Source organism: Lepidochelys kempii, chromosome 3 (assembly GCF_965140265.1).
Source record: "Lepidochelys kempii isolate rLepKem1 chromosome 3, rLepKem1.hap2, whole genome shotgun sequence".
In the NCBI taxonomy this organism is placed as follows: Eukaryota; Metazoa; Chordata; order Testudines; family Cheloniidae; genus Lepidochelys; species Lepidochelys kempii.
Genome location: NC_133258.1, coordinates 158441460 through 158462201, shown reverse-complemented (window position 1 = coordinate 158462201; position 20742 = coordinate 158441460). Strand labels below are relative to the sequence as shown.

Sequence of the window (20742 nt, the reverse complement as noted above, 5' to 3'; positions counted from 1 at the left end):
GTTAATAACAAGGAAAAAAATTCCCATCAGAAAACTATACATGTAAGAAGAATAGAGTGCATTTGAATGTTAATTTCCCTTGTCAAAGGTGTAAGAGTAGGAGAGCAATGGAAGTGATGGAACTACTTTGTAGTTTTATTTATTTAAATTTAATAATAAACATCTGTCTAAAGCTCTAGGAACCTGATTCTCCTCACTGACACTGATGTAAATTAGTAGTAACTCCAGTGATGTCAATGGAGTTGCACTGCGTTAAAACTGGTGTGGAGAACAGGCCATAAGCACTGACAGTTTCTCCATAAAACCACATACATACAAGAAAATCTCAGTCAGCTACATGGACTGCTATGGGATCAGAATGCCAGAGCCATCTGCATTGAGGACTTATGCCTCTGCATTAGCTCTGTGTCCTTGCCATCCCCACACTTCCATTTCTAGGCAGCATGATTCCAATGGAGTATCACTGACAGGGCATCTCTAGTACCCACAGTTCCTGGGTCCCTCTTTAAGGGGAGTTCCAGGCTGGGCACAGAGGATATGAATATCCTTCCAGAAATTAAATGTAACGATAAAACCCAAGGTGTATATCTGATTTTGAGCTCACAAAGCTAAATAATTATTTAAGCTTATTAATTAACCATAATGATTGCAATGTAGACAATATATTTATGGGTTTTAGGATCTTACTGAAACTTTGGATTCAAATTTAAAGCCAATCTTAAGAAAGGAAATCTACAGTAGAGGAGGTAAAGACTTCATCAGGATTGGAGATGCTGAAACTGAATACAACCACAACTTTAGGTAACTGTCCTCATTAGTGACAATTGTTCTAACTACTATTGTATTAAATTGTACTATATATTAAATTACACTCTCAAAATGTATTTTAAGAACATTATTAAGGTAGCAAAGTAAAGTTAGAAAATGCAAGAATTAAGGTTGCCTGTGCAATCTTAATTCAACTCCTTTGTGCTTATCCATTGTGATACTGTATTGATTTATATGATCACATATTATTTTTTCCTCAGGACCCCTGCTTCATTCAATAAGAGCATGGATAGTGCTCATTTAATGAGTAGCTATTCAATACTTTGTTTTCTCTTTGTTGTTGAATGTGTGCCACATGCCTTATTTACTGCACAGTATAAACTCTGCTTTGAAGACAAAATTATTAGTTTCTTCATGGTCTTTTCTGTGATGCTTATCATTAAGGTATGCGATTGCTTCACAAACATTAAATAATTCATTTTCACAACACCTCCATGAAAATGAATTGTATTGTCCCCATTTTACAGAAGGGGTATTGAGGCACAGAGACATTAAGGTCAAAAGTATCCACTAATTTTGGGTGCCTAATCTGAGACACCTAGGCCCTGATTTATCAGAGTGTTAAACTTAAGACCAGCTTTCTGTTGAAAGCTTGACTCTTAAGTCGGGGTGAGCAAACTTTTTGGCCTGAGGGCCACATTGGGGTTGCAAAACTATATGGAGGGCCGGGTAGGGAAGACTGTGCCTCCCCAGACAGCCTGGCCCCCGCCCCCTATCCGCCCCCTCCCACTTCCCGCCCCACATCTATCCAACCACCCCCTGCAGCATGTCTGAAGCCGCGCCACCTGGCCGGAGCCAGACACACTGCCGCTCTGCCCTGCAGGAGCATGCAGCCCAGAGTGCTGCCTGCGCGGTGGCATAGCGCGGTGGCATAAGGGAGGGAGGATGGTGGGGAAGGGGCCAGGGGCTAGCCTCCCTGGCAGGGAGCTCAAGGGCCAGGCAGGATGGTCTCACGGGCCGGATGTGGCCCAGGGGCTATAGTTTGCCCACCTCTGCTCTAAGTATTCTAAAATCCACATGATTACTAGGATTGCCATGAAATTTGATGTTCCTCATGGGGCACAGAGTTCTGTTAGTGATCCAGAATTGGGGCCATTTGACCAAGTTGTTCCCAAGATACAGCCCCCAGAAAACACATTCTGACACTTTTTGTTCACAGGTAGAGATCAAACCAGGGCTCAGATCATCATACTAGTGTTACACTCAAGGATTATCTCAACAGAGTGCATGGCACCCACCAGCCTTTTGGGGAAAATATTATTTGAAATAGAGTTTGTTTCTCCAGTTAGGCACGTGCCAAGCAGTTCTAAGGCTCATGAACGTATTTACACTCCTAATGGCTCACACTGCACATGTGACGAGAGAGAGGCTAACTACAGTATCTGGAAAATTACTTCTGTGTCACAGGACCTGTGTGGCTCTGAGTTCTGTTATTGAATCTGAGCATTGCCCCAGGCACTGAGGGTATATCTTCACTGCAATGAAATACCTGTGGCTGGCCCGTGCCAGCTGACACAGGCTCGTGGGTTGCAGAGCTCGGGCTAAGGGGCTGTTTAATTGCAGTGTAGATGGTTGGCCTAGGGCTGGAGCTCAGGCTTTGGGACCCTATGAGGTGTGGGGATCACCTCTACACCACAGATAAACAGCCCCTTAGCCTGAGCTCTGCAAGTCCAAGTCAGCTGGCACGGTCCAGCCATAAGTTTTTAATTGCAGTATAGACATATCCTGAGAGTTTAAATCTGGTCCAGATTTGTAAAGTGAATACAGGAGAATATTCAGAGGCGATAAAACTATTTTTGGAAAAGAAAACAAACTGCACAAGCAAATGCTTGTTGGGAGGGGAGGGTGATTAGAGGTGAAGGTGTAGGTAATAATGGGGGAGGGGAGGTCGACGATCTGGTGATGAGGATTGGGCAATGATGCCAATTAGGGGGAGCAGGGGAGGGCAGAGCTCCCCCCCTCCAGTTTCATACAGGAGGTGTGCGAGCTCCCTAGTGGAGCTCTTAACTACAGAACAGCATTAGTGTGAAATGTAAGTTCTGAAAAGGAGAGGTGCCCCTGGGGCAGGGAGGCAGTATTTTGTTTACAGAGACAGGGTGATTAAGGTAAGAAAGGGATGGTGATTTAGCCTTTAACTTAGTATCATGGTTAAAGTTGCTCCCTCCCCCCCAACCACCACCAAAATCTGAAATGGTGCCTGTCAAGGTTCTTTCCCCACTCTGAATTCTAGGGTACAGATGTGGGGACCTGCATGAAAGACCCCCTAAGCTTATTCTTACCAGCTTAGGTTAAAAACTTCCTCAGGGTACAAACTTTGCCTTGTCCTTGAACCCTATGCTGCCACCACCAAGCATGTTAAACAAAGAACAGGGAAAGAGCCCACTTGGAGACATCTTCCCCCGAAAATATCCCCCCAAGCCCTACACCCCTTTCCTGGGGAAGGTTGGTAAAAATCCTCACCAATTTGCATTGGTGAACGCAGACCCAAACCCTTGGATCTTAAGAACAATGAAAAAGCAATCAGGATCTTAAAAGAAGAATTTTAATTAAAGAAAAAGTAAACAAATAACCTCTGTAAAATCGGGATGGTGAATACCTTACCTAGAGAATCCCTCTAGGCAAAACCTTAAGTTACAAAAAGACACAAAAACAGGAATATACATTCCATTCAGCACAACCTATTTTACCAGCCATTTAACAAAAGGAAATCTAACACATTTCTAGCTAGATTACTTACTCACTTAACAGAAGTTCTAAGGAGTTATGAAGAGCATTCCTGATCTGTTCCCGGCAAAAGCATCCCACAGACAGACAGACTGACCCTTTGTTCCCTCTGCCAGCTTTGAAAGTATCTTGTCTCCTCTTTGGTCATTCTGGTCAGGTGCCAGGGAGTTTATCCTAGCTTGTTAACCCTTTACAGGTGAAAGGGTTTTGCCTCTGGCCAGGAGGGATTTTACAGTTCTGTATACAGAAAGGTGGTTACCCTTCCCTTCATATTTATGACAGTGCCCCTGGGATTGGAGGAGGGGTGGGACACTGGGAAGGAGGATAGGGGCAGGGACACCTGTCAGCCCCACATTCTCTCCCATATGTGTGCCAAAATCTGGAACCCCCCCAATCCATCTACAGGGGTATGACCCTTTCTCTGCCCCTCCACATGTGAGCCAGCTTCTGGAGGAGGCTTGCCTATTTGGAGAGTGAGATGTTCTGAGCTGCTTTCCCTACCCACCATGTGAGCTGGGATCTGGGGTTCCCTGCCCATGTGTGGGGTTTGACCTCCCTTCCATGTCCCCCTCGTGAGCCAGGTTCTGGAGGGGGCTAGTTGTTCTGGAGGTGCTTGAGCCCCATTTTCTATTCCCATCAGGTGATCTGGGATACCTTGCCCTTCTAAGGGGATCTGAGCCCCTCTCCCTAACCCCCACATATGAACCAGAACCTGAGAAAGCCTTGCCTCTGTGGATGGGGAGCTTAAAACAGACATGCTGCTCAGAGCATGCCCCCCGAAATACAGTGCTGATACTGGGGTGAGGAACTGAGAACAGTTTGCTTGATGCATATCAGAAACTCTCCAGCACTGGGGGGGCAGGAAGAGAACACCCATTGACATTGAGGGGGGGATCATACTTCTCAGAGCTATTGTTTTAGCCTGTATTTATCTGCATTGGTAATTCTTTCAACTGAGAATCTCACTTAACATCCCTCTGAGCCTGCTGTAATGCTGATGGATGTGTAGAGCCCCTCTGCTCCATTCTCCCTGTAATTTCATACAATATTATAAAGAAGTGTTAGCTCTTCTTCAGTTAAGGTTGGGAAGCCCTTCCTGTGTAAAGCACAACTCTTCTAAATGCTCTGAAACCTGCATGTTTACACAGTTTTTCTTGAAATTTGCTATGCTTCATGTCAGTTTAGGGGGTAGGGTTAGCTATGCAAAAGTAGGTCATTTCAGCAAGATACAGCGCCCAGGGAAAAAATAGCATTTCACTAAGTTCACATTCTAGCAACTTTGAAGTTTGAAACCTACCATGAGTAGAAATCTGAGAATGAACAGTAAACATTTGAGAAAAATCTGCCTCAGTCAAAGTGTGTTTTTGATTTGTTTTTTGAGAAGTACAATCTGAATACAGAATATTCAGAAGGCACAAGAACTATTTTTGAAAAGAAAATAAATTACACGTATGAATGTGCACTGGGACTGTAGGGGTGGTTAAGGGGCAAGATAGGTGGTAATTGGGAGGGGGTGTGGGGGTGTGCCATGAAGGATGCAAGTATCCTGGAGAGGAGGATAAATAGGAATGGGTTGTAGGAGAGGGAAGAGAACCTGGGGGGCTCAGGTAAGGGAGAGAGGGTAAGGATTAGAGGGAATGGGAGGGGAAAAAGAGAATTGGAGAATGAGGTTGGGGGAGACTTTCTGCCCTGAATTCTCTCCTTCCGTATAAGTGATAGGATCTGGAGGAGCCCTGCCCCTGTGCAGGGGTCTGAACCCCTCTCCTTACCTGCTGTGTGATCTGGGGAACACTGCTCCTCTTGGTCTGTTTGAGCTTCTTGACTGGCTCCTCCATGGGAGGTCGGGGGGGGAGGAGGAACTGAAGGTAACAGATTTAAACATCTGAAATCCAGAAAATGAATAGTTAAGTTACACATCACTGATATGTGTGGGTGGAGCTGGTGAAAGTGTATGGGAGATGGGCTCAGTTTGGAGAAGGGGCAGACTGGGTGGACCTGAGGCATGGCTGGGGAAGCCTGACTGAAGTAGGTGCAGGAGTCCCATCTGCAGGTGGGCAATGGAAGTGAGGTGCTAGTTGAGTGTGCATCTGTGGCTTCATAAGCAAGGTAGTGTGGGGCCCTCCAGTAAAGTGCTGCCTGTGATATTTTTAGTCAGCAGCACAGGGCAGGAGTCAGCAAGGAGCAACTTCTTACATGTTAATGGCTTCTGCCGTGCTAATTAATGGCTGAATGGGATGGGAAGGAGAGGGGGAACTGGAAATGTTGGCAGAGGGCTATATGTTCCAGGGAATGGTGGGGGATCAAGAGATGGAGAAGGATAGAGACATACCAGATTTCTCTCTCACGCTTGAAGCTACTGTAACAACCAAGTAATAAAACTATTGAGGGTTTAGCACATAGATATGGGTGAGATTTTTCTCATCAGCTCTGTTAGCAAATACACACTGGCAAAATTTCAAAGCATGACCATTATCCCCATTCCTCTCTAATAAAATGTTAGGATGGGGGAGGAGCACTTAGGAATTATGTACCAATCATGTCGTCTAGTGGAAAAACCACTTGTCTGGGGGACTATTCCTGGCTCAGCCACTGGCCTGCTGGGCAAGTCACTTCAACTTTCTGTACCTCAGTTTCCACATGTAAAATGGGGTTAATGATGTAAAGTTCTACTGCTGAAAAGCACTGTATAGAAGCTAGGAATTGATCTGTACTTAAAAGTGAGGTTGACATAGCTACATTGATCAGCGGTGTGAAAAAACACACCCCAACATAGCTATGCTGGCCTAACACCCGGTGTAGATACAGCTGTGTTGATGGAAGAATGCTTTTGTCAACATGGCTAACTTTGTTAGGGGAGGTGGTGTCCCTATACCAACAGAAAAATCCCTTCCATCAATGCAGGCTGCATCTACAATATGCAGTTATGCCAGCATAGCTACAATGATATAGTTATGCCGGTATTGTCTCCATATATCTATCCTATATCTTTTATTACCTAGCCACAGAAACATATCAACTGCAAACCTAAGTGAGAACTACAAATGCCTAAATGAGCACTAACTCAGGGGTTCTCAAACTTCATTGCACCATGACCCCCTTCTGACAACAAAAATTACTACACGATCCCAGAGGCGGGGATTGAAGCCTGAGCCCGCCACCCAGGGCTGAAGCCCTCCGGCTTCAGCTTTGACCCCAGGCAGTGGAGCTCAGGCTTTGGGCCCCAGCAAGTCTAAGCCTGGTGACCCCATTAAAACGGGGTTGAGACCCACTTTGTGGTCCCAGCCCACAGTTTGAGAACCGCTGCACTAACTCCTACAAACCAACATTTCTCTTTTTCTGTTTAAAAAAGAACTAGGAAGCTAAATGGCAAAAAAACTCCAGTAAGGCAGAGTTAAGGTTGCCTGGTGATAGCTTGTGCCCTTCCACAACACTGAGTTCAGCAAAACTCAAATTTTTGAAAACCAGGAATACAGAATTAAGATAAACACCCACACAACCTTAACTCTGCCCTCTTTGAGTGAGACCCCCACAAGATCCATAACTCACATATTTGCACTCTGTCTTTGCATTGTAATGGACAGGAGCAAACTGCGCTTCCCTATGTTCAAACTATGAGCCTACTCCCCCAACAGAATACCATACTTGTAAAATTTAACAATCACTTTATACCCTTTTACAGCCCCTTCACACTTACACACAGGTCACCACCTAAACTTATACTTTCTCCTGCGCATCATGAAATCCAGACTTCTCTCATATCCCCCTCACTATGACAGTACCCATGGTAAGAAGACCCCAGTACTCTCTAATGAGACAGACTACACAATTCTGTACTGAAATGATGCAGACTGGACTATCAAGGTACACATGCATCTCTTTCCTTTGATAACACAAATGGAGGGGGACTCAGAACCAGATCTCCTCATATCACAATCACAGCTCTTTCAAGTTGCTCCAACTTATTCCACCTCTATTCAGTACAGTTACACCTAACACAGCGAATGCAGCTGGAGTGCATTCAGATAACTGCTAGTAGCTATTGCTAGTTCCAGTGAGGGCAGAGTTAAGTTTGCGAGGGCATTTACCATAATTCTATATTTCTGTGTTTTCAGAAGTTTTAGTTTTGCTGAACTCAATATTCTGGAAAGGGCACAAGCTATCAACAGGCGACCTTAATTTAATATAGCATTTTATATGTTCAAAGCACAGATTTCTTTGACTTCAGTGGCAGCTGTGAGTGCTCTGCACTTCTACAGATTTGACCATAAGCTCTCAAGTCAGGCACCCATAAAGTGAAGAACACCCAGTTAGTGGTCACCTGTGAAAAGTTTCATTTAAGTGAAATGATTAGCATAATATAGGAATTCTGTAGCAGGAGCAGGGACAGCATTCAACTGTCTTAACCATAAGACCATCCTTTCTCTTCCTGAAATCCATAAGGTCATTCACCACGCAACTTCCTATTACTGCAGCAAATGGGGCAGAGGTCACACAGACAGCAGCATCCTTCACTACACAACCTGTATTCCGTCCCTAGAGCAGGCCCACATGAGTTATCAATGAGTTTTGACCCTTTAAATCCACTGCATAGACTTCTGCACCTTGAGCTAATGGAATAACTTACAGCAGTAGTAAATTGTCAGCCTTTATGTGGCCCAGAACAAGAAGAGGAAACTTTTCCAGTAGGATTCACAGATATTTGATGACATCAGAGGAATAGTGAGACTTGGTGTTGTGGGTGTGGGACCCCCTGCATCCTCACCAGTCCACAATTTGTACTGCTTACACAGTCTTCCCCGTTTGAGGCACACATGGGATTTCTACAAACAAAAAGGTACTTTTTCATCTCCTTCCCCTGCAAGAGACAGAGTCAGAGTGAAAGAAAAAGACAAATGTGGTCAGTCTCTTAGGAGGTCTTTTGGTCACCCCTTTGGGATTCAGTTTATCTGAATGTGTAGTGTCCTTAATCAGGGGGTAGGGTCACACAGGGACAGGTTGCTCGTGTGGTATCTACAGTTCATGCCCCAGTCTGCCATGGGGTGGAGTAAAACAGCTTTATGGTGGCTGACTCCTCATTGGGGAGTACCTGACAATCTGGATACCTTTTCCATTTACCTCAGTCCTGGCTGTGGGACACCTCCCATTCCTACCCCTATTTAACAGGGATAAAGCTGGGGCTAGGGCAGGAGAAGAGAAATAGCTGATTTTCTGGAGAAAAAAAATAGAGCAACCCTGAGGCCGTTCTGACTTGTAGTGGGAGTCAAACCAACTCCCAGACAAGATCAAGAGGACATAAAAGTGGTGTGTAGCCATCTTTTCTGCCCCCTCACCTCACCTCACTCCACCCCTTTTGGTTCTGCAAGGGTCTAACCCAATACCCAATTTATTTTTAAAGTGTTCTTAGTGTTGCTGAAAGATGCCAGATTAAAAGCGCTAGACAAGAAACATTTGATACTCAAATCCTGTTGTGATGGATGCCCTCATAATATACTTCTTTAGATAGATTTTCATTCACAGAACATGTAAAGCGTGGTCAAAGAAAGCACTGCCTTCTCTCACCTCAACTTGCCAATGTGCTTCATGCCTAACCTGAAGTTCAAATTAAAAGAAAATGTATGAGTAAGATATGTTGATATATGCATTACTACTTATTCCCTTAACACTTAAAATGCTTTGTGGTTTCAGATTATACATAACGACGCAAAAAGCCAACCCCCATTTTCTCCCTGCAGTTTGTAATGTGGTCACAATGATCAACTTCACTGTAACATTCCAAGGTTTGCAGGACCAACTGTTGTCCACTGTAGTAATTCATGAAACACCCAAATTAGAGCAACAACGTTGTAAATTATTGCAGAGTATCTCTGCTGACCAAATCACACTCCGAGAGCTGGAACAAAAGTCACTTAAACTGCTCCAGAAAACAGAAGGTAAGCAACAATGTTACAGAAATTGAGGAAACACTGTGCATCTGTTTGAGGAAAGTATAGAACAAAATTGCTTAATATGCTATACAGTAATGTGATAGTGAACATGGATAATTTCTTAATGTGCCTTGCAAACAATAAACTTCTGCTTCAGTTTCTTCTATTAATTCTTGTGTGTGAAATTATCAGGTAACTTTATTTCTGTGAATTTATTTTCATTACAATTTATGTAAAGTATGAAGATAAATATAAATTATACAGCAAGACAATAAATTCCATATAAAAGCAAATAATGTGAAGTACAATACTAACATCAGTTAGGTTTTGTGTGAAACTTTGTTTTTGTTTTTTGGGGTTTTTTTAAACTAACTTTATTAATACAAATACACTTTATGAAGTAATCTCCATAAAATACAGCATGGCTTATTTTTTAAAAATGTGTTAATTTGTCTGCTGCATTCTAGCTCACAAATTTTCAATTTGAATAAAACCTTTTTTACATTTTAGGACACATATTAGATGACCAGGACCTCATTGACAACTTAAAAAGAACAAAAGTTACTTCAAAAGAGATTTTTGAGCGTGTTGAAGCATCAGCAAAAACAGAGGCCACAATTGAAAAAACACGTAAAAGCTATCTCCCTATTGCAACTCGAGGTGCTGTGCTCTACTTTGTAGTGGCAGATCTTATTAAGATAAACTATATGTACCAGTTTTCATTAGAGTGGTTCCATAAAATCTTTGTAGAATCTATGGATTCTGTGAATAAACTGCAAAGTCAAAATTCTCTGTCAGATTCAACTTCTTCTGTATGTGGAACAGTACGAGCCCTTAGCCGGCAGAGAAGAAAGCATTCCACCCAAGAGCACTGGGAAGAATGTGAGAATGAGACAGACAGCTTTAACAGGCATCTTAAAGATATAATTGACATGTTGACGAATAATGTTTATAAGGTGAGGTGTCACCAAAATACAATACAGTTACTTACACATGAATCTTCTTAATTACTATAAGAAGCTTTGTGTCTGAAGTTATGTCTACACTATGAGCTATGGGTGTGATTCTCTTGCTTGTGGACGCATACTGCTAGCGTGAGTATAAACAGCAGTGTACCCACAATAACTTGGGAAGCCGCAGCAGAAGCACGGCTCAGTTGTGCTGAGTATGGCCTCCTCTGTATGTACTCATATGTACTCAGCATGGTTCAGCTGTGCCTCCATTGCCTCTACCAGTGCTACTGTGGCCACACTGCTATTTATATTTATACTAGCAGTATTCAAGCAGGAGAATCACAGCCCTAGTTTGTAGAGTAGATGTTGCTTTAAATATCTCCTTTGTGTGTTTTCTAAGTATATTACACTATTAGTATTGACACACACCTTTCCCCCTCTACAGACAGTTTCTTCTGCCCTCTTCACTGAAAACCAGCTCTGCTTCTCTTTCCTGCTCTGCACTAAGATCATGCAGAATAACTGCGGTGAAAATCAAGCCCAAGACGAACTTGGATTCCTACCTGAGAATGAGTGGAACTTCTTCCTCTACTCCAGCATGTTGGCAAATATTATGGATACACAATCAGAGTTTGAAAATTATGGTAAATAAAGCTCCTATCCTTCAGTTATACTTATACAACCCCACTGAAATTAAAGGGGCCTCATGAGTGTAACTAAGAGCAGAATTAGATACCTTTAAAGAAACACAGATGAGGTAATAAACATATATATTTAAATGTCTTTCTTGCCTCTGCTGTTAATAATACTTCTACTCTGTTACAGTGAAATCACTGGAGTTTCTCTGGTTTTACATCATATAACTGAGAATAGAATTTGGCCCTTATAACAGTAGAACTGAAAAGTTTGAAAAATCTCATCAAATGTTCAATAGAAAGCCTGTTATTGTTGTTGTTTGTTTTTCCTTCTTGAACTGGGTTTGACTGTAAATCTTGACTAATCTGCTTATATCCAATTTCACTTTCTGATTCTCATGCACTATGATAATTCTGTTGTGTGATAGATTGCAAATATTTCAGGAAAGTATTTAAATACAAAAAACATACTTGCATTTTTATAAACCATGAAAATATTTAATTAACAGGATTTTTGTAAAATATAAGCCTTTTATTGTTATGTTTAATATAAAACCTAAAATTTGGGTCTGAACTGCATGACACAGTGCCATTGTAACAACATTTCTTCTTTGAGTAGTGTTCCTATGGGTTCTCCACTTCTGGTGCACATGTGCCCCATATGCCTTTGATCAGAGATCTTCAGTAGTAGTGCCCATTCGGCCTGAGCATGCACTCCAGACATCCTCATACCAAGGTATGAAGATATCTGTAGAGCTGTGTGGACAAACTGTCTTCAGTTCCTTCTCAGTTGCCCTTCAGCCTGAGACAGAGCGTTGAGCATGCCCATTTCAATAGTTAAGTATAGTTATTCTTTTGTTTCTTTAGTTTCATCTAGTTCATAGTATTTAGTTTTTGTGGTTCTGTTGTTTGTTGTTTTCTCCCTTTATTTTTCCCCACTTCAAGGGTTCTTATATATATTGGCATTTTTTTATATACCAGGATCCTCAGGTTTTAAATGTTTTCCCTCATGCCGGGAAGCTCTCTTAGTCAGTGATGAGTCTCTTTCCACAGATTAAAGAACCCACCACAGTATGGGATTTGAACTTTTTCCTCAATTCCCTTATGAGATGTTTCTTTTGAGCCATTAGCTACATGCTCTTTATTTCACCTATGCATTGAAACAGCATTCTTGGTGGCTGACACTTGTGCCTCCAAGGAACAGAGAAATGAGGGCATTAATGGCAGAGTCTCCCTTTACAAAGTGTTTCAAGGGAAAAGTTTTGTTATGACTACATCCCAAATTTCCATCTCAAGTGTCTTCTGAATTTAATATTAATCATGTCATTCATCTCCCAGTTGTTCTCCAAAAGCCACATCAGACCAGGGAGGAAGCTACCTTCCATACCTTGGATATCAGAAGGGTATTACCTTTCTGTCTAGACAGAACAAATCTATTTAGAGAGTCTCCAAGACTGTTTCTATCCAAGACTCTCAAAGTGGACCTCTGGATGATTTATTTCATGTTACAAATCTATCAACATCTAATCTCCTTCTAGGATGCTAGCTCATTCTACAAAGTCTCAGTTTACTTCTGTGGCATTACTCAAAGATGTTCCAGTTGTTGAAATTTGAAAAGCTACAACTTGGACTTCACTGCATATTTTTTCTAAACACTGTGCTTTGGTTCATGCCTCTAGCTCAGATGCTGCAGCTGGCTGTGCAGTTCTGTCCTTCAGTATTAGACTTAACTCTGAAGCTCCCTCCTCTTTTCAGGGATACTGCTCAGAAGTCACCTGAAGTGGAGTACCCATAGAGACACTACTCAGAGAAGAAGGAGAGGTTACTTTGTGCAGTAAAAGGAGTTCTTTGGGATGCGTCTTTCTATAGGTGCTCCACTCCCCAGCCTCCTTACCCTCTGCCTCAGCATTTCCTTTTGCAGAACTTTGTGGTAGAGTAGGAACAGAGAGTAATTCACCTGCACAGCTCTATGTATCTTTAGTATTGGGCTCAGGGATATCTGGAACAGATCCATGGGCCGAATGGACACTGCTACCAAAAATCTCCAATCAAAGGCAAATGCGGTGCATCTGCACCTGAAATGGAGCGCCCATAGGGGAACACATCTCAAAGAACTCCAGATACTGCACAGAGTAAATAACCTCTCATTCGAATTAAACAGCATTAACGTTGGTAAAATAGTGTAATAGTAATGTAACAATGCTGTTTTAACATCCAAAAAGCATAAAGAGTGATCTTTCTACAATCTCCTTTATATTATCAGTTCATGATCAAACTTAAGTGAACAGACCATAGTTACTTTTTTTGCATCAATTAATTTTACTTGTATGACATGTGGATGAAAATCTAAGAAGCAAAGGATGAATGTGTTCTAATCCTATAATTCTTGTTCCTTAGGTTCATATATGTTTAATAAAACTCCTCATCTCTGGATTACTGAATCTATGTGGAAGGAATGTCAGTACATAAGCACTCACATGCAACCTTTCAATCTCTTGTGTGACTCCCTTGCATCAAATTCCCAACAGTGGAGTTCTTTCCTAAGCAGTGGTAACTTATATTATTTACTTAGCACACGTTACAAGCCAACATCATCACAACAAGGTACAAGCTCATAATTTTACTTTATTTTGTTTAAAACTTTAAATAATCTTGGGTAAGGAGTCATGTATCCTCAACTGTGCCTAGTAAATCTATATACAGTGTTGTAGCTGTCAGTACCAGGATATTAGAGAAACAAGGTGGGTGAGGTAATATCTTTTGTTGGACCAACTTCTGTTGATGAGAGAGAGGAGCTTTCAATCTTACAAAGAGCTCCCAGACCTGAAGAAAAGCTCTGTATAAGCTCGAAAGCTCGTCTCTTTCACCAACAGAAGTTGGTCTAATAAAAGATATTACCTCACTGAACTTGTCTGTCTCTCTAATATCCTAGTACTGACTTAGCTACAACAACACTGCATATAGATTTGTTAGTCACCTCTACCGCGTAGTAAAGCTGTATGTCAATCAAGAGGTTTATGATGACTTTATAAACCAGGAAAGTAACATTTATAAGGCTCTGATTCAGGAAGATACTTCAGGCTTGTTTACACACACAAATTGTACCACTTTGATTCTACCAATTTAGTTAGTGGTACAACCTTTGACAGGGTTATTGGCCTAGTACAGTGGTCCCCAAACAGTCATGCCCCACCCTTACCCCGTCTGCGCCCCTGCAAGCCGGGGCCAGGAGTGGGGCCACAGCTCCGCGGGGGGGGACAGACATTGACAGGAGTAAGGGGGCAAAGGCTAGGGCTTTAGGTGGGGGTGGGGCTGGGGCTGGGAACAAAGTCTCAGCCAGGAATGAAGCTGCAGCCAGGGCCTGAGGCTGGGCACAGGGCTAGGGCCAGGGCTATGAGAAGCTGTGGCTGAAGGCCGAGGCTGGGGGTGGGTCTGAGGGCGGGAGCAGAAGCTGCAGCTGGGCCACAGTCAGGGGCTGGGGCTGGGAGCAGAGCCAGAGCCAGGGCTGCGGCAGAGCTGGGGGCAGAGCAGGGCTGTGTGGCACTCCCTCCCTACTCCCTGTGGGAGCTGGCCTGGGCCCCACCGCTTCCCCCCAAACATTCTAGTGGGCGTGTCCCACAGTTGGGGACCACTGGCCTAGTGGATGGGAGGGAAGCTGTAGACATGATATATCTTTATTTTACTAAGGCTTTTGACACAGTTCCACATGACATTCTCATAAGCAAACTAAAGAAATGTTGTCTAGATGACATTATTTATAAGGTGAGTCAAAACTGGTTGAAAGAATATTCTCAAAGAGTAGTTATCAATGGTTCATTGTCAAATTAGAAAGATGTATCTTGTGGGGCTCTGAAGGGGTCTATCCTGGGTCTGATACTATTCAATATTTTCATTAATGATTTGGTTAATCAAGTGGAGCGTATGCTTATAAAATATGCAGATGACACCAAGCGGGGGGAGTAGCAAACAGTTGGAGGGCAGGATTAGAATGCAAAATGACCTTGACAAATTGGAGAATTTGTCTGAACTCAACAAGATGACAGTCAAGAAAGACAGGTGCAAAGTACTACACTTAGGAAGAAAAAAAATCAAATGCACAACTACAAAATAGGGAGTAACTGAAGAGGCAGTAGTACTGCTGAACAGGGTGTGGGGGTTATAGTGCATCACACATTGAATATAAGCCAACAATGTGATCCAGTTGCAAAAAAGGCTAATATCATTTTGGGATTTATTAATAGGCGTGTCCTATGTATGACCTGGGAGGTAATTCTCCCACTCTTCTTAACACTGGTGAGGCCTCAATTGGAGCATTGTATCCAGTTCTGGGCATCTAGGAAAGATGTGAATAAATTGGAGAGAGTTCAGAAGAAAGCAAAAAAAAACTATAAAAGTTTAGAAATCCTGACCTATGAGGAAAGGTTTAAAAAAACTAGGCATGTGTAGTCTTGAGAAAGGATGACTGAGGAGGGCACCTGATAACAATTTGTAAATATGCTAAAGATTGTTATAGGAAGGACTGTGATCAATTGTCCCCCATGTCCACTGAAAGTAGGACAAGAAGTAATTGGCTTAATCTGCATCAAGGAACATTTAGGTTAGATATTAGAAAAATCTTCCTAGCTATCAGGATAATTAAGCATAAAATAGGCTTCCAAGAGAGGCTGCAGAATTCCCATCATGAGAGGTTTTTAAGAACCGGTGAGACAAACACCTGGCAGGAATGATCGTGCCTCAGCACAGGAGCCTGGACTAGATGACCTCTCAAGGTCCATGATTCTGTGATAACCACCTCCCACCCCACATCAGAAGGTACACAATTATACCACTATAAAGGCACTCTATCCTGATAGAGCTATTCCTGTACGGGAAGAGGAATAAGCTATACTGATGTATGGCATCTTTATACCTGTATAATTGGGTCCACATGGGGGGCTATACCAGAATAACTATATTGGTAAAACTTTCACACAACTCTGTAAATCATCCCAGATACACTTTTGTGATTGTGTTCATATCAACAGACCTGAAGGCTTACTGTGTAAAGTTGGCTGCATATAATGCTATGTACTGTAATGAACTGGTTGCTGTACATGTATACCACTGCCCTCCACTGGATAGAATCTGAACTGCTCTAGTGTCATAGGCCCTGTACTGCTAATAGCTATTGAGATTCTCCTTTAGCTGAAATGGTAGGGGTTTGTGCTTTTGGAGCAGGATGTCTACATTCTCTACAACTGTAGAGTCCTAGAGGGCTAGGGATTTGTTACAGTATTATTCAGATGATGTCATTCTTGAAACTGATTCAATTGACAAAAATCTTATGTTTAGCTTTTACAAAGTAAACAAAAAGCCATCTAAAGTCTTTGATCAATGGCTACTTTTGGTGAGGTACTAACTGGAAAATATAGTTAGGCAGCTAAGTGCTAGTCTTTTTTATTTCTGTTGTATATTTGTAACTCTGGTTTTATGGTTCTATAACAGATACAGACCTGCAATCAGATGCACTGAAAGAAAGAATTGGGCTTGATAGTGCCGTGGTAGACTTTCATTGGGAGAATCTTTCTTCATTTCAAAGAATTATATTGGTAAGAAAAGAAAACGATGAAGGAATATTCTTTTACCAAAAGTTTTAGACACTGTTGACCACTTAGTTAGATATAGATTTGAGAGGACTTTATAGCTCCTAAATTCCAAAATATTTGTCAATGATGTAATGTTGAAGACACATAAAATAAGTTTGGCAAAACTCCTATAAGAAAATAAAGGGGGCAGGTTTCACAGAAAGCTATTTATAATGCAATTAAATCATGTTTTTTTCTGAATAAATACATTACTGTTCATTTTGTGAAATAAAAAGAATTATAAGGAGATCCAAATTCTCATCTGCATTCAGGTTGCTTTGCACCATACCACAAGTACAAAGGTTTGGTTCAGCCACTTCTCTGTCATGACAGAGAGATAGCCACACCAAACTTGAGTGAGAGGTGTTGCAATCTGGTGCACAGGGTTGCAGTACTGCTCAGGTTTGGTATGGCCATCCCTCCATCTGACAGGAGGGCAGCCAGGCCAAATCTGAGTGAGCGGCATTGTGACCCAGCACACAGGGTCACAGTGCTGCACAGTTTCTTTTGTTTTTTTGTTTTTCCCGGTTGTTAGCAGCCCCCTAAGATGATGGTCCTGTGCAAGTGAAATGAGTGCACATTGATTAATCTGGCCCTCTCTCCAATTCCCAGTTTTATTAATTTTACAGATTTCATAGAATCGTAGGACTGGAAAGGACCTCAAGAGGTCATCTAGTCCAGTCCCCTGCACTCATGGCAGGACTAAGTATTATCTAGATCCTACTGACAGGTTTTTTTTTTTTATCCTCCTCTTAAAAATCTCCAATGATGGAGATTTCATAACCTCCAAGACAATTTATTCCAGTGCTTAACCATCCTGACAATTATGACGTTTTTCCTAATGGTCAACCTAAATCTCCCTTGCTGCAATTTAAGCCCATTGCTTCTTGTCGTATTCTCACAGGTTAAGGAGAACAATTTTTCTCCCTCCTGCTTGTAACAACTTGTTATGTACTTGAAAACTCTTATCATGTCCCCTCTCAGTCTTCTCTTCTCCAGACTAAGCAAACCCAATTTTTTCAATCTTCCCTCATAGGTCATGTTTTCTAGATCTTTAATAAATGTTGTTGCTCTTCTCTGGACTTTCTCCAATTTGTCCACATCTTCCCTGAAATGTGGTCCTAATCAGCATGGAGTAGAGCAGAAGAATCACTTCTTGTGTCTTGCTTACAACACTCCTGCTAACATATCCCATTTGCCTGATTTTAAATCCTGCAGCAATACTCCTGTCTCTCACACACAAACACACTGCCTCCCTCTTATACCCATGTCAATATACACATACACACACACCCATGCACACAAGAACCAATCATCCAATCTGTTGTTCACTTACTCTCTCCCAAACACACTTATTAAAGCGGTTATGCCCCTTTCCTTCAATAGTCAGTTATCTCTTTTTCCAAGGCTTAAGCTGCTTCCTTTTTTATCAAGACTTTCATAGAACTTTCTTTGTATTTAGGATTCTTCTGAGAGTGATTGTCCACACAGATTCCACTCTAGGTGCATATGTGCCCCATGCATGTGAGATCAGATTCTTTTAGAATAGCAGTGTCCATTGGGGCTGTGCCTGTACACTGGGAGCCCTCATGACTACCATAGCTCAGGGTGCTGTTTAGACTAGCTATCCCAGACAGAACCTCTCCATTTATTGAGGAGGCCTATTCCTTCTCCAGAGCATAGATGGCCTCCTTCGAAGGATTGTGTACATATACATTCCACTGTAAGAAACAAGGCATCTCTGAAATCTGTTCACCTTCCAGGGGTAAGGAACACAATTGTGGATTTCCTTCAAAAGAATTTCATAGACCAGCATAAGTGCCCAATGAGGAAGGGTATTCTTCTCCAGGTCTTCTACTAGTGGAAGGAAGCATCTGATGATAAATTTATTTCTGGCTAACCTGAACAACAATTGCAAGAGAATTTGCTCCACGGTGAGCCATAGCCCCAGTTCCATTACAGATGCCTTCCTTCTCCTCTAGTCCACTCATCTCCTATTTGCATTCCCTCCAGTTCTTCTCATCCCAAAAGTACTCCAGAAACTGAAAAGGCACAAGGCAACATTAATCCTAGTGGCATTGGCTTGGCCAAGCAGTATTGGTTCACACACCTACATCAGCTCTCCATCAAGTCACTGATAACCTTGCCCTGAGTCAAGGATCTCCTCTCTCAGAACCAGGGCAAGTTTCGTCTTCCAGCCACCAATCTCTCCACCTCATTGCATGGATGATCTCTGGTTGCATACTCACAAGAGAGTGTGCCCGAGACAGCTTGGTGAGCATCAGAAAAGAATCTACTAGAGCCACATACACAGAAAGTGGAAGAGGTTTTTGATCTGACTGCAATCTCAGCAGTTACTGCTCCATCACACAGAGGTTAGACATATACTAGACTGCCTACTGCATCTGAAATCATCTGGCCTTTCAAACAGTTCTGTTCACTTCGCCATATCTGCAGTACACCATGTTCTGTTCACCATATCTGCAGTATACCCACCAGTAAGTGGGTTTTCTATTTTCTCTTACTCTTTGGTTTCCAGATCTAGTCAATGTCTTCCTTCCCAGGTCTGATTCAATAACATGAAGGGATCTTAACCTAATTCTTTACAGGCTAATGGGTCCCCCCCTTTGATCTTCTGGCAACAACTTCACTATCTCTGTTATCTATAAAGACTGTGTTTTTGTTGGCAATCACCTCACAAGGAGAGTTTCAGAACTTCAAGCTCTCCTAGCTGACCCTCTTTTCAAGGTCTTCTAGAAAGATGCAGTGAAAAGCAGGCTGTGTCCATACTGTGGAGTGTAGCTACATACAGCAAAAAAGGGTTCTGGCAGCAGGGAAAGGCTGCAGTGGGGAAAACTTCCCCCTACCAGAGCCTTTCCCCGCTGCAGTAAAAGACTCCCCACTGCAGAGCCTTTCCCCACTGCCTCCCCCTACCCAGAGCCTTTCCCTGCTGCTGGAGCTACAGCAGGACATAGACATGGGATGCACTTCTTGGGCATGTAGAGAGCCATGAGGTTCTCAGGTGGCTTTACTCAGCTAAGCAGTGCCTCACCATTTACACTGCTATTTACACGTGTGCTAGGGAACCATGCAGTGTCTGTATTCTACACACTGCCATAAGTGTAGACATAGCCTTATCTACACCCAAAGTTTGCCAAAAATAGTGTCAACTTTCCACCTGAATCAAACTGTCCATCTTCCAGTGTTTTTCCCAAAACCCCACACTTTCAGAGTTGAAAGATTCCACACTGTAGATGTTCCAGTGTTCTGGCATTCTATTTAGACCACACTAGGTCCTTCAGAGCTCTTTCAAGCTTTTTGTAGCCTATGCCAACAGAATCAAGGGCCAACCCATGTCAGCTCAGAGAATTTCATGTTAGATTTCTGACTACATTAAACTCTACTATGATATTGCTCAGTTCTCTCCTCCACTGAGAATAACATCTCACACTACCAGAGCTTAGTCCATTTAATCAGCTTTTCTGAGTAACATCCCAATAACAGATATCTGCAAAGCAGCAATGGGGTTGTCTCTGTATACCTTTTCCAGACATTATGCTATCACTCAAGCCTCTCATAACAATGCAAACTTTGGAAGTTGGTGTTACAGTATCTGTTCAGATGATCCTAAGTCCTAGCATCTGTAAGGGAACTGATGATCTGCAGTGGAATGTACATGTACACAATCACTCGGAGAGAAAAAAGTTCCTACCTGTACAGTAACTGTTGTTTTTCAAGATGTGTTGGGCACATATATATTCCACAATCTTCCCTCCTTCCCTGCTACTTCAGACACTAGATACATAGCAGTGCAAAGGACCAGAGAGGGAGGCAATAGATACACCCCTTTTATTCCCTTGGCTTGGCACAAGAGGAGAGCAGGGTTGCATGTGCTGCCGAGCGGTACTTCTGGCAAAAATCACGGACTCAAGTATGTTGGGCACCCATATACCTGCAAAGGAATGTATATGTGCACAGCACATCTTGAAGAACACAGCTACTGTTCAGGTATGTAACTGTTTTTTTCTCACTGGTTCATCTTCACTCCCCACCA

The 20742-nt window shown here is 42.4% G+C and overlaps 1 protein-coding gene across 1 annotated transcript in view; it reads left to right on the top strand.

Moving 5' to 3' along the window:
- Nucleotides 1–20742, top strand: part of DNAH14 (dynein axonemal heavy chain 14) — a 454489-nt gene that overhangs the window by 364317 nt on the left and 69430 nt on the right. The window contains 7 exon segments of the mRNA XM_073336702.1: nucleotides 680–801; nucleotides 9238–9482; nucleotides 9987–10256; nucleotides 10308–10432; nucleotides 10875–11073; nucleotides 13462–13668; nucleotides 16549–16652. Coding sequence (XP_073192803.1) covers nucleotides 680–801; nucleotides 9238–9482; nucleotides 9987–10256; nucleotides 10308–10432; nucleotides 10875–11073; nucleotides 13462–13668; nucleotides 16549–16652 — 1272 coding nt within the window.